The sequence below is a fragment of the Podarcis raffonei genome, chromosome 2, assembly GCF_027172205.1.
Source record: "Podarcis raffonei isolate rPodRaf1 chromosome 2, rPodRaf1.pri, whole genome shotgun sequence".
NCBI classification, from domain to species: domain Eukaryota; kingdom Metazoa; phylum Chordata; class Lepidosauria; order Squamata; family Lacertidae; genus Podarcis; species Podarcis raffonei.
Genome location: NC_070603.1, coordinates 125,587,513 through 125,606,812, shown reverse-complemented (window position 1 = coordinate 125,606,812; position 19,300 = coordinate 125,587,513). Strand labels below are relative to the sequence as shown.

Below are 19,300 nucleotides of genomic sequence, written 5' to 3'. Positions count from 1 at the left end.
GAGAGGCCCACGCAGAAGTATCGCATTTTTCGCTCTATAAGACGCACCAGACCACAAGACGCACCTAGTTTTTGGAGGATGGAAAAAAGAAAAAAAATATTCTGAATCTCAGAAGCCAGAACAGCAAGAGGGATCGCTGCGCAGTGAAAGCAGCGATTCCTCTTGCTGTTCTGGCTTCTGGGATAGCTGCGCAGCCTGCATTCGCTCCATAAGACGCACACACATTTCCCCTTACTTTTTAGGAGGGGAAAAGTGAGTCTTATAGAGCAAAAAGTACGCTAATTGCTAGCTGGCAGGATTGTGGCCTGAGGCTGGTCCTCCGCTTCCTCCTGCCCCGGAGGGATTTGTAGCTGGTTTAGGATGGATCTCCCAGCGGCAATTAAAAGAAGAAAACAAAACCCTGGGCTGTAATTTCAAAAGATTACGGGGCGATGGCTGCAAACCGCTTGGGGCTGCGAAAGAACAGAAATAAAATCCCCTGCGGAGATGAAGTTGGAGCCCTCCCTCGCTTAGGCCACCTTGATTATATATTTCATGGGAATGCAGGCTATAAATTCTCGAAACGGATAAACAGCAAAAGAGGGCTTGGAAACCGGGTGCTCTGGTTTTCTGAAATAGAACAACGAAGTTCTGGGATCTTTATCTAGCTGTTAGGACATCAATGCACCAACCTGCACACCTGACGCCATCGCTAAACAGCTGTGGGAGACGGAGGTGTTTTGCTCTTCCCAGAAAGCAGAACTCAAAAGCCCCACAAGGAGCAGTTAGCTGTGATTACACGGGGTTGGGATAGATGACTTTTGGGGTTCCCATTCCAGCCCTACAATTCCGGATCTTCCCTCTCAGGAGACAATTTTTTTTTTGTATATGTTGGAAGCTGCCCAGATTGGCTGGGGTAAAATCATTATCATTATCATTATCATATCTCAATCTGCAAGAGTGACAGTCCGTTTCCAGGAAAACGAGTTGCTTCAGGGACTTTGGTACAGTTTCTTAAAAAACAATTATCATTTGGTTTTACAAATTTGTTCACATTCAAAATCACAAATAATAAAAAATTACACAAGATTCTTCCGAATCTCTGGCCTTCCCTCCTCCCCTCCACGGGTTCTATAATTAACCTTTCCAACTGCATATTGTAAATCACTCTAGTTTGTCAGTTATCCATCATGTCCAAAGTCCATGTAACATTGCAAGAGTTATTTAAGACCTGCTATAGAGTCCAAATGCTTACAGTGGTCTCTCAAGTATAACAGCTTCGGCTGTTCTTTGTTGAAGTTTTGATCCTCCTAGTTTCTGATCTCCCCGGTCATTTTTGCCATCTCTGCATAGTCCAACAGCTTGGTCTGCCATTCCACGCTGGTGGAGATTGACTTGGGTGCAGTTTCAACAGGCTGGGACAGACCCCCCCTCCCACCATAATTTAGATTATTTCTAGATGAAACACAGCCTGGGGAGTTTGTGGCTTTGGAGGGAAGGGGTGTGTGTGTGTGTGTGTGTGTGTGCGCGCGCCTAATTTTCTCCCTGCTGGCTTTCCCCCATGCAAAACCCTCCCCCACCCCACCCAAAATCCCCGGCTGGGGAAACACAGCCAGATGGGTGGAGCGCAAATAATAACTTATTATTTTTATTTCACTGTTGGGGCTCATGCAGAACTGGCAGCGCCAAAACTCCACCCACCCTTTATTCCCTTTCCCACTTACAATAAAGTAGGACACCTCGCCCATCCACATCTTAATTCAAGGACTGTTGGGTGGGGTGGTTTTTTTGGTTTTTTATTGGTAAATATTTTCATTTCCTTTTATAAGTCGTATTAGAACAGATGAAAATCAAAAGATGGAAAATCTGAACTGTGAAATCGGGGGTTGGACTAGATGACCCTCAGGGTCCCTTCCGATGGCACGATTCTATGATTCTTTGATACTGCTGTTCGGGGAATGTATTATTTAGTTGTGAACTACTTTATTTATTTATTTACTTACTTACTTACTTACTTACTTACTTACTTACTTACTTACTTACAGTTAATAATAATAATTGGTATGCTGCCCTTCCTCCACAGATCTGAAGACGGTTCACAACATAAAAATGCAATATAAAAACCACAAAATACAGAATAAATCCTTCTTGCTGGTTATCCATTTGGGGGATCTGTTCAGCCACTGTAAGAATGGGCTGCCAGACTGTGTGAATGAATGAATTTTATTATTACGGTCACAGACCAGTTCCTGCTCACTTACAATATCAGGAAAATCATAAAACGCAACAGGAATACATTGAATTGCATTTGGGTATAACAGAGGCAATTCAGATATAGCGGCAGTTAAAAATCTATATTAAATCTTGATCATTAAAATATAACCTAAAATTGTCATTTAAAACCTTAGTCATTTTGGTAGTACAGCTTGTTCCCTGAGTTTTATGGCAGTCGCACAGAATTTGGCCACCCTTAGTGTGATCTCCAGATCCTTGTCCTCTACCAGGAGTTTTAGATATTGAAGTTTGGACACATTTGGAGATTTTGGTAGAACAGGAGTGATAAATACCGAGCGTATATTCCCGTAGAAACGGCAGCATGGAATAGCAAAAAGGAAAGCAACTGGGTTGTGCATCTGGGCAAATGCAAAAATATTCTGAAACAGAAGTGAGGGGGCGGGGATTGGCCGCTTTGTGGACTTGTCAAGTCAGAAGGGACCCTGAGGGTCATCCAGCCCAACCCCCTGTGACCTTCTTCCCCTTCCCTCTCTAGGGAGAGCCAGGAGCGCTGGGAGCCCCAGGGAAGACGGGGCCCGTGGGCCCTCAGGGACCCCCGGGGAAGCCAGGGACGGACGGACTGAGGGGCCTCCCTGGATCAGTGGTAAGGAGACCGACCCGGACGCCTGGGTTCTCTGGGAGGGGCCGGGCGTGCATGTGTGTGTCCACGGAATTCGGGCTCAGTTGGGGGCCCCTCGTGTGACACCAGGGGAGCCTCAAAGACCCCCAACAGTGGGGCAGGATTGGTATCTTGTGGTCCTCCAACCAAGTCCCGTTGCAGGACCCTGGAGAGTTTGTGGGGGGCGTATGGGGTGTCGGGGGAGGGGTGGGACCTCTGGTGGGGACACGTCTTCTCCTTCTGGGGTGGTTTGTCCACCTTTGGCCCCCACCTTTCACTCCTGGGAGACGTTGGCCTGGGGCAGGGGTCCCGATCCTGGGAAACGGTGAGGGGAGCTGAGGGGTCTCGGACCCTCAGAGTTAGGGGCTCTGGCTGGACCAAGTCCAACCTTCAAGAAGGCAGTGGTGGAGGAGGAAAGAAAATAACATGGTGGCAGGTTGTGAGGAGGTTTTTGTGATTATCAGGAAAGCCGATCCGAGAACCACCTCGTTTTTGTTTTTAATAATGCTGTATTGTTTTTAATATTCAGTTGGAAGCCACCCAGAGCGGCTGGGGAAACCCAGCCAGATGGGCGGGGTACAAATAATAAATTATTATTATTATTATTATGGAGGTGCCAAAATTATGGCTGAAGGTGGTCTCCATGGAGACTGTTACAGTCAATGCTTAGTCTACGGGGTATTTTTATGCTAGTGGATAATCCATTGGTTGTTGGATCGATTCTGATTTTCCTGAAATAAAGCAAAGACCAGAATGGAAGGTGGTTGAAATCTCTGCGCTTCACATGGTTGCTTCTAAAGGCTATAAATAAAGTATGTTCAATCAGGATAAAAAAGAGAAGGGAGTACAGTGGATGCTCAGGTTGTGAACGTGATCCGTGTGGGATGCACGTTTGCAACCTGCAGTGTTCGCAACCCGCAGCGGCACGCACATGCACGGTTGCGATTCAGCACTTCTGCGCATGCGCAACCACCGAAACCCGGAAGTTCCGATACCCTGCTGCAGCGGCCGTTGTGATTCTCTGGCAGTTGAAGTAGATGAGTGGGGGGATGCATTGCAGCAGGAAGGGGAGGGGCCAGGTGGGCGGGGCCAGAGCAAAAGTGGGCGGGGCACTGGGCACTTTGAAGGGTGGGGCTGCATGAGGCCACCGAGGGCCACCTAGAGAGGCTGGGAAGGGCTGCCTTTGGGCACTGAGTTTCCCACCCCGACTGAACGCTTTTGCCCCCCTCCCCGTCTCTTCTAGGGGGCACAGGGCAAGCCAGGAGCGACCGGCCAGGCTGGGCCCCCGGGACCAGTGGTGAGTGTCTGGGGTCTTCTCCATGGCCAGGGGGGTGGGGATGGTGGGTGGTGTGACAGCCTATGGGGAGAGAGCTAATGGTCCCAACCGTTGGGCCTCTTGCAGGGGGTTGAGCTGGATGACCTTTGGGTTCTTTTCTGACTCTACTATTCTGCGGTTCTTCCTGCAGGGCCCCCCCGGCTTGCCTGGGCTGAAAGGCGACTCTGGACCCAAAGGAGAGAAGGTAAGGCGAGGTTTCCCTCCTTGGATAGGGGGCAGTTGCTTCTCTGTTTGCCCCCAAGATGTCCATGCCACATCATCACTTTGGTCTCTTAAGTGGTGAACGTCAAACTCAGCCAATAGAAAAGAGACTGTTGGTCAGGGAGACCTCTGGCTAGGAAGCTTCCCCTCGGTGTTCGATGGGCAAAAATGGACAAATGCAGGCCCAGTTTAATCTGTGGAGAAATGTAGCTTGAGATGGGTGCTTTCCAGGTTTCTCTTGGGGGAGTGAAATTGACTAGACCACAAGTGGCTTGGGATAACCATAAGTTGCGGAAATTGGCTGGACCGTAAGTCACTTGGGATCCTCAGAAACTGACTAGGCTGCAGTTGCATGCTATCTGGAAATGAATTAGACCGTAAGTAACTTGAGATCTAGAAATTGACTAGACCGTAAATGACTTGGGATCTAGAAATTGTCTAGATAGTAAGTGACTTGAGATCTAGAGATTGACTAGACCGTAAGTGACTTGAGATCTAGAGATTGACTAGGCCCTAAGTGACTTGAGATCTAGAGATTGACTAGGCCCTAAGTGACTTGGGATCTAGAAATTGACTAGACCGTAAGTGACTTGGGATCTAGAAATTGACTAGACCGTAAGTGACTTGGGATCTAGAAATTGACTAGACCGTAAGTGACTTGGGATCTAGGAACTGACTAGACCGTAAGTGACTTGAGATCTAGAGATTGACTAGACCGTAAGTGACTTGGGATCTAGAAATTGACTAGACCGTAAGTGACTTGGGATCTAGAAATTGACTAGACCGTAAGTGACTTGGGATCTAGAAATTGACTAGACCGTAAGTGACTTGGGATCTAGAAATTGACTAGACCGTAAGTGACTTGGGATCTAGAAATTGACTAGACCGTAAGTGACTTGGGATCTAGAAATTGACTAGACCGTAAGTGACTTGAGATCTAGAGATTGACTAGACCGTAAGTGACTTGGGATCTAGAGATTGACTAGACCGTAAGTGACTTGGGATCTAGAGATTGACTAGACCGTAAGTGACTTGGGATCTAGAAATTGACTAGACCGTAAGTGACTTGGGATCTAGAAATTGACTAGACCGTAAGTGACTTGGGATCTAGAAATTGACTAGACCGTAAGGGACTTGAGATCTAGAGATTGACTAGACCGTAAGGGACTTGGGATCTAGAGATTGACTAGACCGTAAGTGACTTGGGATCTAGAGATTGACTAGACCGTAAGGGACTTGGGATCTAGAGATTGACTAGACCGTAAGTGACTTGGGATCTAGAAATTGACTAGACCGTAAGTGACTTGGGATCTAGAAATTGACTAGACCGTAAGTGACTTGGGATCTAGAAATTGACTAGACCGTAAGTGACTTGAGATCTAGAGATTGACTAGACCGTAAGTGACTTGAGATCTAGAGATTGACTAGACCCTCAGTGACTTGGGATCTAGAAATTGACTAGACCGTAAGTGACTTGAGATCTAGAGATTGACTAGACCCTCAGTGGTTTGTGAAGTGGTCCAGTCCATTCCCCCCCCTCCAGTAAGTGCCTCCTCCCCCCACAGGGACACCCTGGTCTCATTGGTCTGATCGGACCCCCGGGAGAGCAAGGGGAGAAGGGAGACCGAGGCCTGCCTGGCCCACAAGGCACCGCGGGGCAGAAAGGAGAAACGGTGAGTGTTTGGGGGCAGAGATGTGGGGCGGGCAGGATCCAAATAAAACCAGAACAAAAAATGGAGGACCCTAATCCCTGAGCCATCAGGAAAACACCAACACAGGATAAAGGAGAATTTGTGGCCAGGCCTCCATTCCGGGGACGTTGTCTGCCTGCCTGTCAAGGATTCTTTCGCTGGGATTTCTGCTCTGTGGGGGGTTGGACTAGATGACCCTCGGAGGCCCCTTCCAACTCTAGGATTACACAGAGAAACAACCCTCCGTCCTATGAGATATCGACATCCACTTGAGTCTTCCTCGGAACACACTTTTGCACCACCGCTTGTTTCTTTTTGCTGTTTAATTTGATTTATTTTTTAAATTCTGTATCCTTAGGGTGAGTGAAGGGTGGGCAGTGGATAAACGAACAGGGATAAAAATGCAGATAATTTGTCGTTGTTACCTGTCTGCAGGTTTTATTGCCTTTAAAGGTTTCTCAACGAATAAACAAGACCAAAATCTTCTAGTGAAGCCGATTCCGGTCGCCACAAAGAGGGAGAGAAGGGCAGGGGAGGGGACATGGGGGGGGGGGAGAAGCCGGGGGAGGGATCTTCTGTCACTATAGCATGGGGGGAAGGTTGCAGGCACCGGTGGGGGGCCAGTTAGGACTCCTGGGTTCCCAAGATGGCATGGTCTTGCCCGACTGACCCTTTCTCTCTCTGTTTCCCCCACAGGGAATCCCTGGTCCAACCGGCCCCCTCGGACCCGCAGGACCCCCTGGTCTCCCCGTAAGTGAGCCCCCCTTGCCCTCCCCACACCCCCTCCCTGTGTGGCACCTTCGAACACCTTTAAAAAAAATCATGCTTTTCAGATTTATACATTTCACAAATTTTTCAGTCATTCTGATGTTTCAAAACTTGACTTCCTTCCCCCTCTTTCTGTGGCTCCTTAAATTTATTTCTAATACCTTCTGCATATCCAAATTAACCAAATTTGCTCGTTTATTCGTCCAATTTAAATATATAACCCTTATAAAACCTCAGGTTTTATAACCCTGCCAATGGTTTTATCTGTAAATATTCAATAAACCATTTCCACTCTTTTATTAAAAAGTTTCGGTTTATTAAAAAGTTGTATCGGTTTCTTATTTTTGCGGTAAGTTCCGCCACTTCCGCATATTCTGTAAGTTTTTGTATCCGTTCTTCCTTTGCTGGGACTTCTTTCCGTTTTGTGGGCAAGTAACATATCTAATTGATTTTTTACTTTTATTGTTAATCATGTTTTTATATTGTATTTTATGCTGCTTTTATAATTAAGTATTTTAAAGTGTTTTAAATTTGTTGTTAGCCGCCCTGAACCTGGTTTTTGAACCAGGAAGGGCGGGGTATAAATAAAAAATTATTATTATTGTTATTATTGCCACAGTAGTCGTGTACATGAATAAGTTTCTATACGGTTTGGGTAGTTCTGTCCCTATAATTCCCAAAAGGAAAGCTTCTGGTATTTTTTACAAAGGTTATTTTGAATATCCTTTTTGTTTCATTATATATCATTTCCTCCTCTCTTCCTCAGGGTCCAGGCGGCCCCCCAGGTCCTAAAGGAGCCACGGTAAGAGCCTCCCCACACATTGAGCCCCCCCCCACCCGCTTGGGGGGAGAGGCGGGGCGAGGGCGTGCCCCTCTTTCCCTCGCGTACCACTGACATCGCCAACTTCCTTTTCTAGGGTCAAGCGGGACCCAAAGGTCAGCGCGGAGTCCCTGGTCCCCCTGGACGGCCGGTAAGAAAACCCCACACATTCCCTGCTTCCTCTGATGGTGTTTCCTGCTTGGCAGGGGGTTGGACTCGATGGCCCTTGTGGTCTCTTCCAACTCTATGATTCTGTGATTCTCCCCACACCCCAAGGTCTGCTCCTCCAGCTGGGAAAGCGAAACCCTCCTGACTTGAATGCCCTAGGAAACTGTGTTGTTGTTGTTGTTTTTAAAAAATTATATTCATGGTAAATATTCAGGCAGTAGCGCTCGATACTCTTAATCCCAGGGTTGTGGGTTTGAGTCCCATGTTGGGCAGAAGATGGGTTGGACTAGATGACCCTGGGGGTCCCTTCCAAACCTGTGATTCTCTGGTAATAATAAGAGCAGTGGACATGTTGGATTGGGTTCTGATAACTGGGATTTCCCCACCCAGCCACCCGCACGGCTGCCCTCTGCCTTCTTCAGGGCAGCCGAAAGGAAGCCCCTCTCCAGAGTTAGACTGTGGAACTCCTTGCCACCAGGGAAGTTTTTAATGTGTGACATTTTAATGTATTTTTAATCTTTGTTGGAACCCGCCCAGAGTGGCTGGGGAAACCCAGCCAGATGGACGGGGTACAAATAATAAATTATTATTATTATTATTATTATTATTATTATTATTATTATTACTGGGTGTGGGAATGTTCAGGGATACAGGAGAGGATATATTGTTCGATTATAGCCTTTCCAACTTGTGTTGGAATTTTAGCAGAGTAACATTCCCCATTTTTAAACTTACAGCAGATGCGTTTGCTCAGGCTCGCTAAAGCCTCTATAATAACTGTTCTGGTATTTCCCCCTTATTCCCTCATAAAAGAGAAGACACGACACAGTCTTCTATAAAAGTATAAAAAGGTTTACTCACACATCATTCTGTTCACAATAGGATCCCAGAAGGCAGACTTAGCTTAGAAAAGTAACATACACTTGGAAACTATTCCATAAGAAGACAGTCCCTTTGTCCTTTCTTGGCTGGAGGCCAAGAGAGCATCTTTGGCTAAGCAGATCTTGCTTCTTTGATGCATGTAGTCAAAAAGAGAGAGATGGTTTTGTGCTTTTGTTATTACCTGCACAGGTGAGGCCACGCCCACCTTTAGTCACATGCAGAGGAAGTCTGTCCCAGCCCAGAAGGAAACAGGAAGTTGAGCTGCTGGCTGGACAAACATTCCTCCCCATGTGTAAACATGTCCACTCTAGGAAGGTTGTACTTGACTGCTCTTGTGTTTCACATCCCACACTGAGAGGATTGGGCAAGTTCACGGCTGTGCTCTTGACTCGAAGGGGAACGTGGCCTGAATGGCGGCTGCCGGAAACCAACCGCAGGAGGGGAGAGAGGGCTCTTGAGTTCGAATTCTGACGGGTGGTTCTCACGTTCTCCCGGCCAGGGACCCCCTGGAGAGGTGATCCAGCCGCTGCCCATCCAGAGGCCCAAGAAGAACAAACGTTCGGTGGACGGCAGCCAGCTGGTGGCCGAGGAGCAGCCGCCGTCGGACGGAGCAGGCCAGGCGCCCTCGGAGGGCATGGAGGAGATCTACGGTTCCCTCAACTCCCTGCGGCAGGAGATTGAGCAGATGCGGAAGCCCCTGGGCACCCAGGAAAGCCCCGGGCGAACCTGCCAGGACCTGCTGCTCTGCCACCCGGACCTGCCTGATGGTGGGTTGGGGGGCTCAGGGTCCCCTGGAAGACAGGAGTAATAATAATAGTAATTTTATTCTTTACACCCCACCCATCTGGCTGGGTCAGGGTGGTGGTTGTCCAGCCGCACTTGAGTTCTTCTGCAACTCCCATGAAGCGCAAGGGATGTTGGGAGTTGTAGTCCAATGTCTACAGGTGGGCAAGGCCATTGCAAGGAGTCACAGAGGCCGCTGGGTGAGGCTTTCCGGCCCATCCTGCCCGAGCCACCAAAGCGGCAGCTGGGAGGTGCGATTCCTGTCTCGCAAGGAGGCAGGACAAAGAGCCTTGGGTAACTCGCATAAGTGAGCCCAGCTGCATCCTTTGGGATGAAGGCAGCCCAGGATTCCTAGCCTTGTTGATGCAAGGCGAGCGGCAAAGATAGAAAAGGGGAATTCTTGGAGGCAAAGATGATGAGAAAACCGCAGGAGGGATTTAAAATCTCAAAATGTGCAGCGGTTCAGTGTGGAAATACAGGCCCTTCCAAGTTCCTTTCAAAGTTCCCCTCTTCCCTAAGCGTAGAAGGAGACCATAAATTGGGTAACCTCAAAATTGGTTTACTTACAAACTCTCCAAAGGTCAGGTTCATGTGCTTTTCCGTGCAGCATTCACAAAAAGTTGTGCAGCTGAGAGGAATCCTTTGCTTTAAGGGAACCTGCAGACCCAGAGGTAGTCTATCTCGATTCCTTGTTCTTTGGCCACTGTCAGAATTAGATGGGGGGCCCTATGGCCTCACCCAACTGCTGCTGCAAGGCTTTTCTGATGTTCCTTTCTGCTTTTCTTCCCACCCCCCAAAATAATAATATCCAGGCGAATACTGGGTCGACCCCAACCAGGGCTGCTCACGAGATTCCTTCAAGGTCTACTGTAATTTCACGGCCGGCGGAGAGACCTGTGTCTTCCCCAGCCAGGAGATTCGAGAGGTAAGAGATATGGGATTAGATCTGCCGGGGGGGACGGGACGGATGGACTCGATGACCTCTGGGGGTCCCTTCCCATTCTGCGATTCTTTGAATCTCTGCCCTCCAGATGTTGATTTAATTGATGCTCAACTGGACCGACTGCGATGTTCACGTGACGGAAAGCCTCTTCCGAAATGATGGCTGCTGCCATTCTTATTCTTCTTCTTTACAAATAAAGATTGCATTCCGGTATATTTCCCTCTGTCTCTCCTTTTCCCAGGTGAAAATGTCGACGTGGGAGAAAGAGAAACCTCAAACCTGGTTCAGCCAATTCCAGAAAGGCAGGAAGGTGAGAGAATTGTGAACCAGGGGGCTATTTACATACTGTATAGTGACCCCAACAGCACCTCTGGGGCTCTTCAGACCAAAAGGAATAATAATAATAATAATAATAATAATAATAATAATAATAATAGTAGTAGTAGTAGTAATAATAATAATAATAATAATAATAATAATAATAATAATATAACAAGAAAGGATTTAGTTACACTACTTCTAGATTCCAAAAGTCATACAAGGGAAGGTGAAGTTACTGAAGGGTGCATATAGTATTCTGCTAGAATGGGAAACAAAAGATGAGGAGGTGAAATCAGTCATGATAAAATGGGCACAAGATATAGGTCGTAACATATTATTTGAAGATTGGGAAAAATTGTGGAAAACAGGTTTAAAATTTACAGATTGCTCTCTTTTGAAAGGAAATTATATGAAAATGATGTATAGATGGTATATAACACCAGTATAGCGGTAGGCTAGGCTGAGAGAAGAGGGACTCGCTTCTGTGGCGCCGGAAATCGTGTCTGCGCAGACACAGACGCTGGAAATCGCGGGCATGCACGCTCACGCATGCGCACGATCTGGCCCACGGCGGGATCTCCCCAGGAGTGAACCAGCCCAGGCAAGGTCAGCCTTTCCCACCCCTGTCCCAGCCTGTCTGCAACATCCCACCGGCTCTCCTCCAAACCTCTGCCCACCAGAGACTGGGGAAAACAGCAACAAACCTCTAGTTACGTGAAACATATTCAATAAACACACAAGATGTAACCGGCTGTACGTTTGAAAAAATAATATATATTATTCATTGTATTGAATCGTAGGTTTCAACAAAAGTAGCTCATAAAGTTCAACGGAAAAAGTAGAAGACCCAGTGGATCAGTTCATTCTCTAATCAGTTTATGCATAAGGTCTATATATGTGAAAGGGTCCATTCCACACAAAAGGTTGTTGCAGAATCCTTTCACAGAGTCTAAGACAAGGATTTCTTGAATATTAGCCTTGTTTCGCCGTCTTGGGCTTCGTCAGTAGTAGTAGACTCTGTGACAGGATTCTGTGGAACTGCAACAACCTTTCATGTGGAATAGACACTTTCACATATTTCACATACCGTATGCATAAACTGATTAGAGAATGAACGGATCCATTGGGTCTTCTACTTTTTCCATTGAGCTTTATGAGCTGCCTTTGTTGAAATCTACAATTCAGTACAATGAATTGTATATATTATTTTTCAAACGTGCAGCCGGTTACGTCTTGTGTGTTTATTGAATACAGCAGAGATGAGGAGCAAAAGGGCAGCCCCAGGCAGAGTATGTTGCAGCAGCCTAGCCCTTACTCCTTATGTTGGGATACCCTGTTATTGGGATACTGCCGGGGAGACGGGGGCATCAGGCAGGCCCCCAGCCACCGGCCGGCAGCCAGGCGATCACCGGTCTCTCTTGGAACAGCACCAATCAGCGACACGAGCCTCAGATACGTTTAGAGACCTGTGCACGGTCTGTCAGCAGAGTGAATAAATCTTCTCACAGCAGAAGTGGCGGGCAGAGAAATGTGTAAGCATATTTACAGCATTTATTCAGCATAGTTCAGGAACAAAGGAAAACATGTCTGCTTCCCTTCGTCTCCAGCAAAATAGCAGCAAAGCAAAAGCTACAGTGGTGCCTCGCAAGACGAACGCCTCGCAAGACGAAAAACTCGCAAGACGAAAGAGTTTTTCGTTTTCTGAGTTGCTTCGCAAGACGCATTTCCCTATGGGCTTGCTTCGCAAGACGAAACGAAAACGTCTTGCAAGTTTGTTTCCTTTTTCTTAAAACCGTTACAGAACTGTAACTTCGAGGAGCAACTCTTAGCATGCGGTGTGGTAGCCTTTTTGAGGTTTTTGAAGACTTTGGTGATTTTTGAAGCTTTTCAAAAACTTCATCTGAAACCGTGCTTCGCAAGACGAAAAAACCGCAAGACGAAAAAACTCGCGGAACGAATTAATTTCGTCTTGCGGGGCACCACTGTATATACAAACGGAAGTTCCCAGCGAGTGCTGGAAGTAAACAGGCACATGATGCACAACAGGCAGGCCTGTTCCCTTTTAAGGTGGAACGGAACTATATCCTAACACCTTTCTCCCCCTCACCAGTTCTCCTACTCAGACGCAGACGGCAACCCCCTGGGCATCGTGCAGCTCACCTTCCTGCGCCTCCTGAGCGTCTCAGCCAGGCAGAACTTCACCTACCACTGCCAGCGTTCAGCCGCCTGGCACAGCCGCGGGGAGCCTGCCCCCGGGGGCTACCAGCGCGCCCTCCGCTTCCAGGGCGCCAACGAGGACGAGCTGAGCTACGACAGCAGCCCCTACATCAAGGCTCTGCGGGACGGCTGCGCGGTGAGTCCTCCCAGCAGGGGTGGCATCGGGCGGGAGCCGGGTTCCCTGGGCGGGGGGCACCCAGGGGCCACGCTGTGAGGACAAGAGGCCGGGTCAGATGGGCCCCTTTGGGCAGCTGAGCCGGGAGGGCCCTTTGTACGCCCTGATGGAGCCTCCAGGGACAGAGGCAGTCTATTCAGATTCCTTGGGGGCATTTGACCACTGAGAAAGGGATGCTGGTCTAACTGGGCCATTGGCCTGATCCAGTAGTCCTTATGACAGAGTGGGCTGGTGGGGGGTCACTTTATGGGAATTTGAGGGGAATTTCAAACTTTCACAGAGCTGAATCGAGCCTTTACTGAGCATTCTTGCGGGGAGGCTATCCGACAGCAGGGATCTCCAAACCACAAAAAGTCCAGCTCCTTTTTTTAAAAAAGAGTTATTTGTCATGGATGCTGTAGTAGAAATTCTGGTCATGGCACGGGGTTGGGCTGGATGACCCCCGGGACCCATCCAACTCTGTGATTCTAAAGCAGGTTTTTGGGTTGTTGTTTTTTGTTGTTGTTGTTTTTTAGAAAATCTATTTCTATGCCACTTTTTATTCAAATAAATCCCTAAGCAGCTACACGCAAAAGACAAAAATGACATAATGGAACGTCACGGATACAGCATAAATTGTATAGAATACATAACAAATCATCAGTAAAGCAATCACAAACAAAACAATGACTGCTCTGCTAGATCAGCGGTTCCCCAACTTTTCTGGGGGGAGGCCCTGCCCCCCTGGTTCAGTGAACTTACACTCCACCCAAAACAACAGGCCGTATTTTTTGCTCCATAAGACGCACCTAGTTTTTAAAAGGGGAATGCAAGAAAAAAAATATTCTTTAAAGGGAACGCTGAGCAGAGCCTGTATGCATCCCAGGCTCTGCTCAGCGCTCCCTTTCAGGAGCAGCGAGTAGCGGGTGTGCGGCGCTTGCAGGCTTTTCCCCAGGAGGGAGAAGCCCCCAAGAGTCACACACCCGCTCAGCGCGGCTCGTGAAAAGGAGTGCGGCTCTTGGAGGCTTTTCCAGGAGGTGGGGGAAGGGACTGAGGGGCTGCCTTCTGTCCCTTCCCCCACCTCCCACAAAAGGCAGCAAGAGCCGCGCGCTCTTTAAAGGGTGCACAGCAACTGTGGGCTTTTCTAGAAGGAAGCAGAAGGGACTGACACGGCCAGTCAGTCCCTTCTCCCTCCTGGGGAAAAGTCCGCAAGAACCGCGTGGAGCGTGTGTGCGGCTCTTGGGGGCTTTTCCCACCTGCCTCCCGCCTGCATTCGCTCCATAAGACGCACACATATTTCCCCTTACTTTTTAGGAGGGGAAAAGTGCGTCTTATGGAGCGAAAATATGGCAATTCAGAAAAGCAGTTTGCACGACCCTCTAAGATAATAATGCAACAAAATTCAAAGCAGTAGCGATAAATTGTACATTTGTTCAAAACTCAATTAAAACTACTTATTTTAACTATGTAAAGAAAATGGATGGATTTGACCTTGGTCAAAGACTTTGCCATTAGAAAAAGGAGGGGGCCCCCTTCAAATATAATTGAAGTGGAAGTAGACAATAAGAATGTAGGTTTCGTTTCATTCCCCGAAATATAATTTTCTGTTACGGTTTACCATTGTTTATATTTTGAATTGGATATATACGGGGCACCAAAATGTTTTAGGCGCGTAGGGCCTCTAAAGGTCTTCGTCTCTGCAATGTTTCTGAACGCCAGAGGAAAAGTTCTTCTCGCACTCAGATCCCGCTCGCGGGTTTCCCACCACGTTGGCCAGGTTTGCCCTCACGTTCTCACGCCGTCTCCTCTCCCTCGCAGACACGGAAAGGATCGGACAAGACCGTCCTGGAGGTCCACACCCCCCAGGTGGAGCAGCTGCCTTTGACGGACGTTCGCGTGGCGGACTTTGGGGAGCCCGGCCAGAGGTTCGGGTTCGAGGTGGGGCCGGTCTGCTTCCGAGGCTAAGGCGGCGGGAACACCCTGCGCACTTCACTGAGCCCACCCCCGACCCCGTTTGCCCTTGGTCTCCGGAGGAACCCCCCACCCCACAAGCAGTGACGGAACAGGATCCAGCCTCTCTCCACGCCCCCCCTCAAGACACAGCGGATCCGTCGCCAGCCAATGGGAGACCGAGGAGCATCGGGGGTCCGGGGCATCAATGCAGACCAAAGAGAAGTGGACCGTTTGGGACAAGCCAGATGATATTTTATTGCCATTCCTCCTCCCCACCTCTCCTCCACGAGTAGCGGGTCACAAAGCAAAGCCCCCTCCCCAAACACACAGGGACCCCTCCCCACTGTAGCTCGTTTCCAACTGAACCCCACCCCGTGCCTGATCTCACGGCTATCTCCCCCCCTCAAAAGAAGCACTAAAGCATCCCTTTCCCTATTCCTTCAGGGGTCCTTGGGGAGGAAGCGATTGAGGTGGTGGGGTATATTCAACAATAATCTGCAGAATTTTCCACTTGTAACTCCACAGTCCCAAATCCAGTTGTTGCATTTCCCCCGTGACCCTTGCCCACCCCAGAACAGGGACCCTTTGCCTCCACCCCTAATGGCCACTCCCACCCCTTGCTGGCCCTTGCACCCGTTTTAAGGCCTCACCCACCACCCCGTCCCAGCTCCCCAAAAGGTGAGTGTTTTTTGCAAAAGGGAAGCCACAAGCCTTTTCCGGGCGCTCTAGGGCAATCCCCTCACCCCCTAACGGGCAGCCCCAATTAAGCCCCACATTTACAGGAGGAAATGGGGGGGCAGATACTACAGGAACCTGCCTGTGGGCTGGAAAGAGGCAGCTGGAGTGAACAACTTTGCTTGTCTCTATCCTAATGCACAGAGCATGGGAACCAAGCAAGATGAACTCAAGCTCCCATTACAAGGTGGCAAATGCGATTGAATAAGCACTGCTGAAACCAGAAGGGCTAAACGACGCTGGGTGGGGGCAAACTTGGTACAAAAGCCCCCACCCAGTTCAGAGACCAAGAGCAGAGAGGGCTCCTCTGACTTCCCAATGGAGTCTCCCCCAAACCCTGGTTATCTCCACCCTAGCCACCATTGCCCCAAACATATCTTAACTTTCTTTTTTAATGATTCTAAAACTAGACACTGCCCCCGGGAGAAGGTTTCCCCCTTTTGCACAAATTATAGTGTCCCACTAGGAATTCAGCCCCCCCTCCCCTGCTAAACTTTCAACCCCCTCCCCCATGTTCTGCGTGCTTCTAAGAAGCGTCTTCTGCCTCCCCAACTTCCCTTCGCCCCCAGAGCAGCTCCAAAGACCAGAAAGGAAAACTGTGTGTTTTGTTTTGTTTTTTTTATAAAGAGAAAAAAATTAAATAAATTAATTATATTATTTAAAGGAGTGGATATAAGAAAAAGAGACTATTTTCATCTCCTGCTGCCTTTTTACTTTTACAGAAGATGGAAAAAGGCGAGTTTCACACCCAGTTTTTGGTGCTCGGGAAGTTTAAAAAAATAAATTTATTTTCTCTCGGCCGCCTGCAAAGTTCTTTCCCCCCACCCCTTCTCTCTTGAAAGGGGGTCCCCCCCCCACAAAAGCTCCTCCTTGGCTTTTTTGTTTTCTTAAAAAGCAAGCGAGGGGCCGCCCCCTGGTGCTGGAAGCAGGCGACCCAACCGTGTAATGTTTTGTAATTAATTGTGGAAATTGTATGGTGCCTAATAGATCATCTATAATTTTGCTGCTTTCTTTGGCTCCCTTATTATTTCCTCGCCTTTACCCGTCCGTTGGAGTTTCGCTTTTGTACACCCCAATGTGCAAATAATGCAGCCTCCCGGTTGAGGGTCAACTAAGGCCTTCTGCAGGGAGTTCGAGGGAGGCGACCCCCCCCCAGGGATCTCTGTGGGGCAGGGAGGGGGGGGCCTTGATTCCTAACGCTCCACAACAACCAGCCTCTGGATCCAGCGAACCGGTGGGCAAGCAAGGAAGATGAAGGCTGGGAGATTCGGGACAGATAAAAAGGACTTAGGCACTGTTAACCTGCGGAACCTCTTGCCACAAGGCGATGTGACCAACTTGGATGGCGAAGAGTCCCAGCAAAGGCAGCAAATTCTTCTGAATATCGTTTGCTGGAAACCACAGCAGGGGGAGAGGGGTCTTGTGTTCGATTCCTGCTCGCTGGCTTCCCACGATAGGAATTTATTTTATCACACAATCTCAGGGCAGATTGCAGGGATCTGGCTGGCCACTGTGAGAGCAGGAGTGGCACAAAACAAATGAAATACTGTGGAAATCCCTGAAACGAGAAGTAATCGGCTAGAAATATTATTTCTTGTGGAAATAAACTAAATAATAAAAATAAAAAAGATCAGTCTTTAAGATCAGCAGTAACATCTAGACCATGAGAGCCTTTCAGCCCTGCTCTTGAGTTTGTTTAAAATCTAAAACAGCTCCTCTTGTACTCCTCTTTGAATTTGTGCCATTTAGGTTTTTAAATTTTTTTGTAAAAACAGCACTAGAATTTTCACACTTGAGTCCTCAACCTTTTATTACTGTGCTTTGCTTTCTTCAAGTTGGGTTTTGTCTAAAACTTGCCATTTAGGTGTTCAAACCCCTTTTTTTGTAAATTCAGTATTAGAAACTGTACTTTTGAGTCCTTAATCCTTTCTTACTGCGTTTTGCTTTACCTCGGTCGAGCTAGGATTATAACACTTCAGAATTTTGGGGGTTTCTACCCCTTTTTTTGAATTTTGGTCCTTTAAAGTTTGTGATTTTTCTATTTCCTTCTGAGGAAACCAAATAGTTCGGTGAAACGAGGTTTGCAGCCGGCATCCCGTTAAGGCTTTGTTCAATTCTTAGGTTTTTCTAATTTTTTCCTTAAGCTTTTTGATTTTTTTTTACTTCGTTTATTTCCACAAGATAATATCTATTCGATTACTTCTCATTTCAGGGATTTTCACGGTATTTCATTTGTTTTGCGCAATTTCTCAGTTCCGTGACGGTCTGTTAAGCTGGTAAAATGCGGTCTTGACTATGCTACCACTCAGTGGTAACTGGCTGACTGACCGAACCCAAAGGGTGCTCATCAATGGTTCCTCTTCATCCTGGAGAAGAGTGACTAGTGGGGTGCCACAGGGTTCTGTCTTGGGCCCGGTCTTATTCAACATCTTTATCAACGACTTGGATGATGGACTCAAGGGCATCCTGATCAAATCTGCAGATGACACCAAACTGGGAGGGGTGGCTAACACCCCAGAGGACAGGATCACACTTCAAAACGACCTTGACAGATTAGAGAACTGGGCCAAAACAAACAAGATGAATTTTAACAGGGAGAAATGTAAAGTATTGCACTTGGGCAAAAAAAATGAGAGGCACAAATACAAGATGGGGGACACCTGGCTTGAGAGCAGTACATGTGAAAAGGATCTAGGAGTCTTGGTTGACCACAAACTTGACATGAGCCAACAGTGTGACGCGGCAGCTAAAAAAGCCAATGCAATTCTGGGCTGCATCAATAGGAGTATAGCATCTAGATCAAGGGAAGTAATAGTGCCACTGTATTCTGCTCTGGTCAGACCTCACCTGGAGTACTGTGTCCAGTTCTGGGCATCACAGTTCAAGAAGGACACTGACAAACTGGAACGTGTCCAGAGGAGGGCAACCAAAATGGTCAAAGGCCTGGAAACGATGCCTTATGAGGAACGGCTAAGGGAGCTGGGCATGTTTAGCCTGGAGAAGAGGAGGTTAAGGGGTGATATGATAGCCACGTTCAAATATATAAAAGAATGTCACATAGAGGAGGGAGAAAGGTTGTTTTCTGCTGCTCCAGAGAAGCGGACACGGAGCAATGGATCCAAACTACAAGAAAGAAGATTCCACCTAAACATTAGGAAGAACTTCCTGACAGTAAGAGCTGTTCGACAGTGGAATTTGCTGCCAAGGAGTGTGGTGGAGTCTCCTCCTTTGGAGGTCTTTAAGCAGAGGCTTGATAACCATATGTCAGGAGTGCTGTGATGGTGTTTCCTGCTTGGCAGGGGGTTGGACTCGATGGCCCTTGTGGTCTCTTCCAACTCTATGATTCTATGTTTTCTATTGGTTACTGTGAGAGCAGGAGGCTGAACTGCATGGGCCTGATCCAGGAGCCTATCGTGTCCTCATCCTCCTCACACAAACACGCCTCCCCTCACTCGT

At 48.0% G+C, this 19,300-nt stretch overlaps 1 protein-coding gene across 6 annotated transcripts in view; it reads left to right on the top strand.

Moving 5' to 3' along the window:
• Positions 1 to 15,471, top strand: part of COL11A2 (collagen type XI alpha 2 chain) — a 93,611-nt gene extending 78,140 nt beyond the window's left edge. For all 6 annotated transcript variants that reach the window (XM_053378715.1, XM_053378718.1, XM_053378717.1 and 3 more), the window contains 12 exons: positions 2,750 to 2,857; positions 4,116 to 4,169; positions 4,339 to 4,392; positions 5,975 to 6,082; positions 6,797 to 6,850; positions 7,635 to 7,670; positions 7,786 to 7,839; positions 9,238 to 9,505; positions 10,334 to 10,446; positions 10,706 to 10,774; positions 12,896 to 13,138; positions 14,975 to 15,471. In XM_053378715.1, coding sequence (XP_053234690.1) covers positions 2,750 to 2,857; positions 4,116 to 4,169; positions 4,339 to 4,392; positions 5,975 to 6,082; positions 6,797 to 6,850; positions 7,635 to 7,670; positions 7,786 to 7,839; positions 9,238 to 9,505; positions 10,334 to 10,446; positions 10,706 to 10,774; positions 12,896 to 13,138; positions 14,975 to 15,121 — 1,308 coding nt within the window. In that variant the 3' untranslated portion in view covers positions 15,122 to 15,471. The remainder of the gene's footprint in view (positions 1 to 2,749; positions 2,858 to 4,115; positions 4,170 to 4,338; positions 4,393 to 5,974; positions 6,083 to 6,796; positions 6,851 to 7,634; positions 7,671 to 7,785; positions 7,840 to 9,237; positions 9,506 to 10,333; positions 10,447 to 10,705; positions 10,775 to 12,895; positions 13,139 to 14,974) is intronic.
• Positions 15,472 to 19,300: the final 3,829 nt, after the last annotated feature.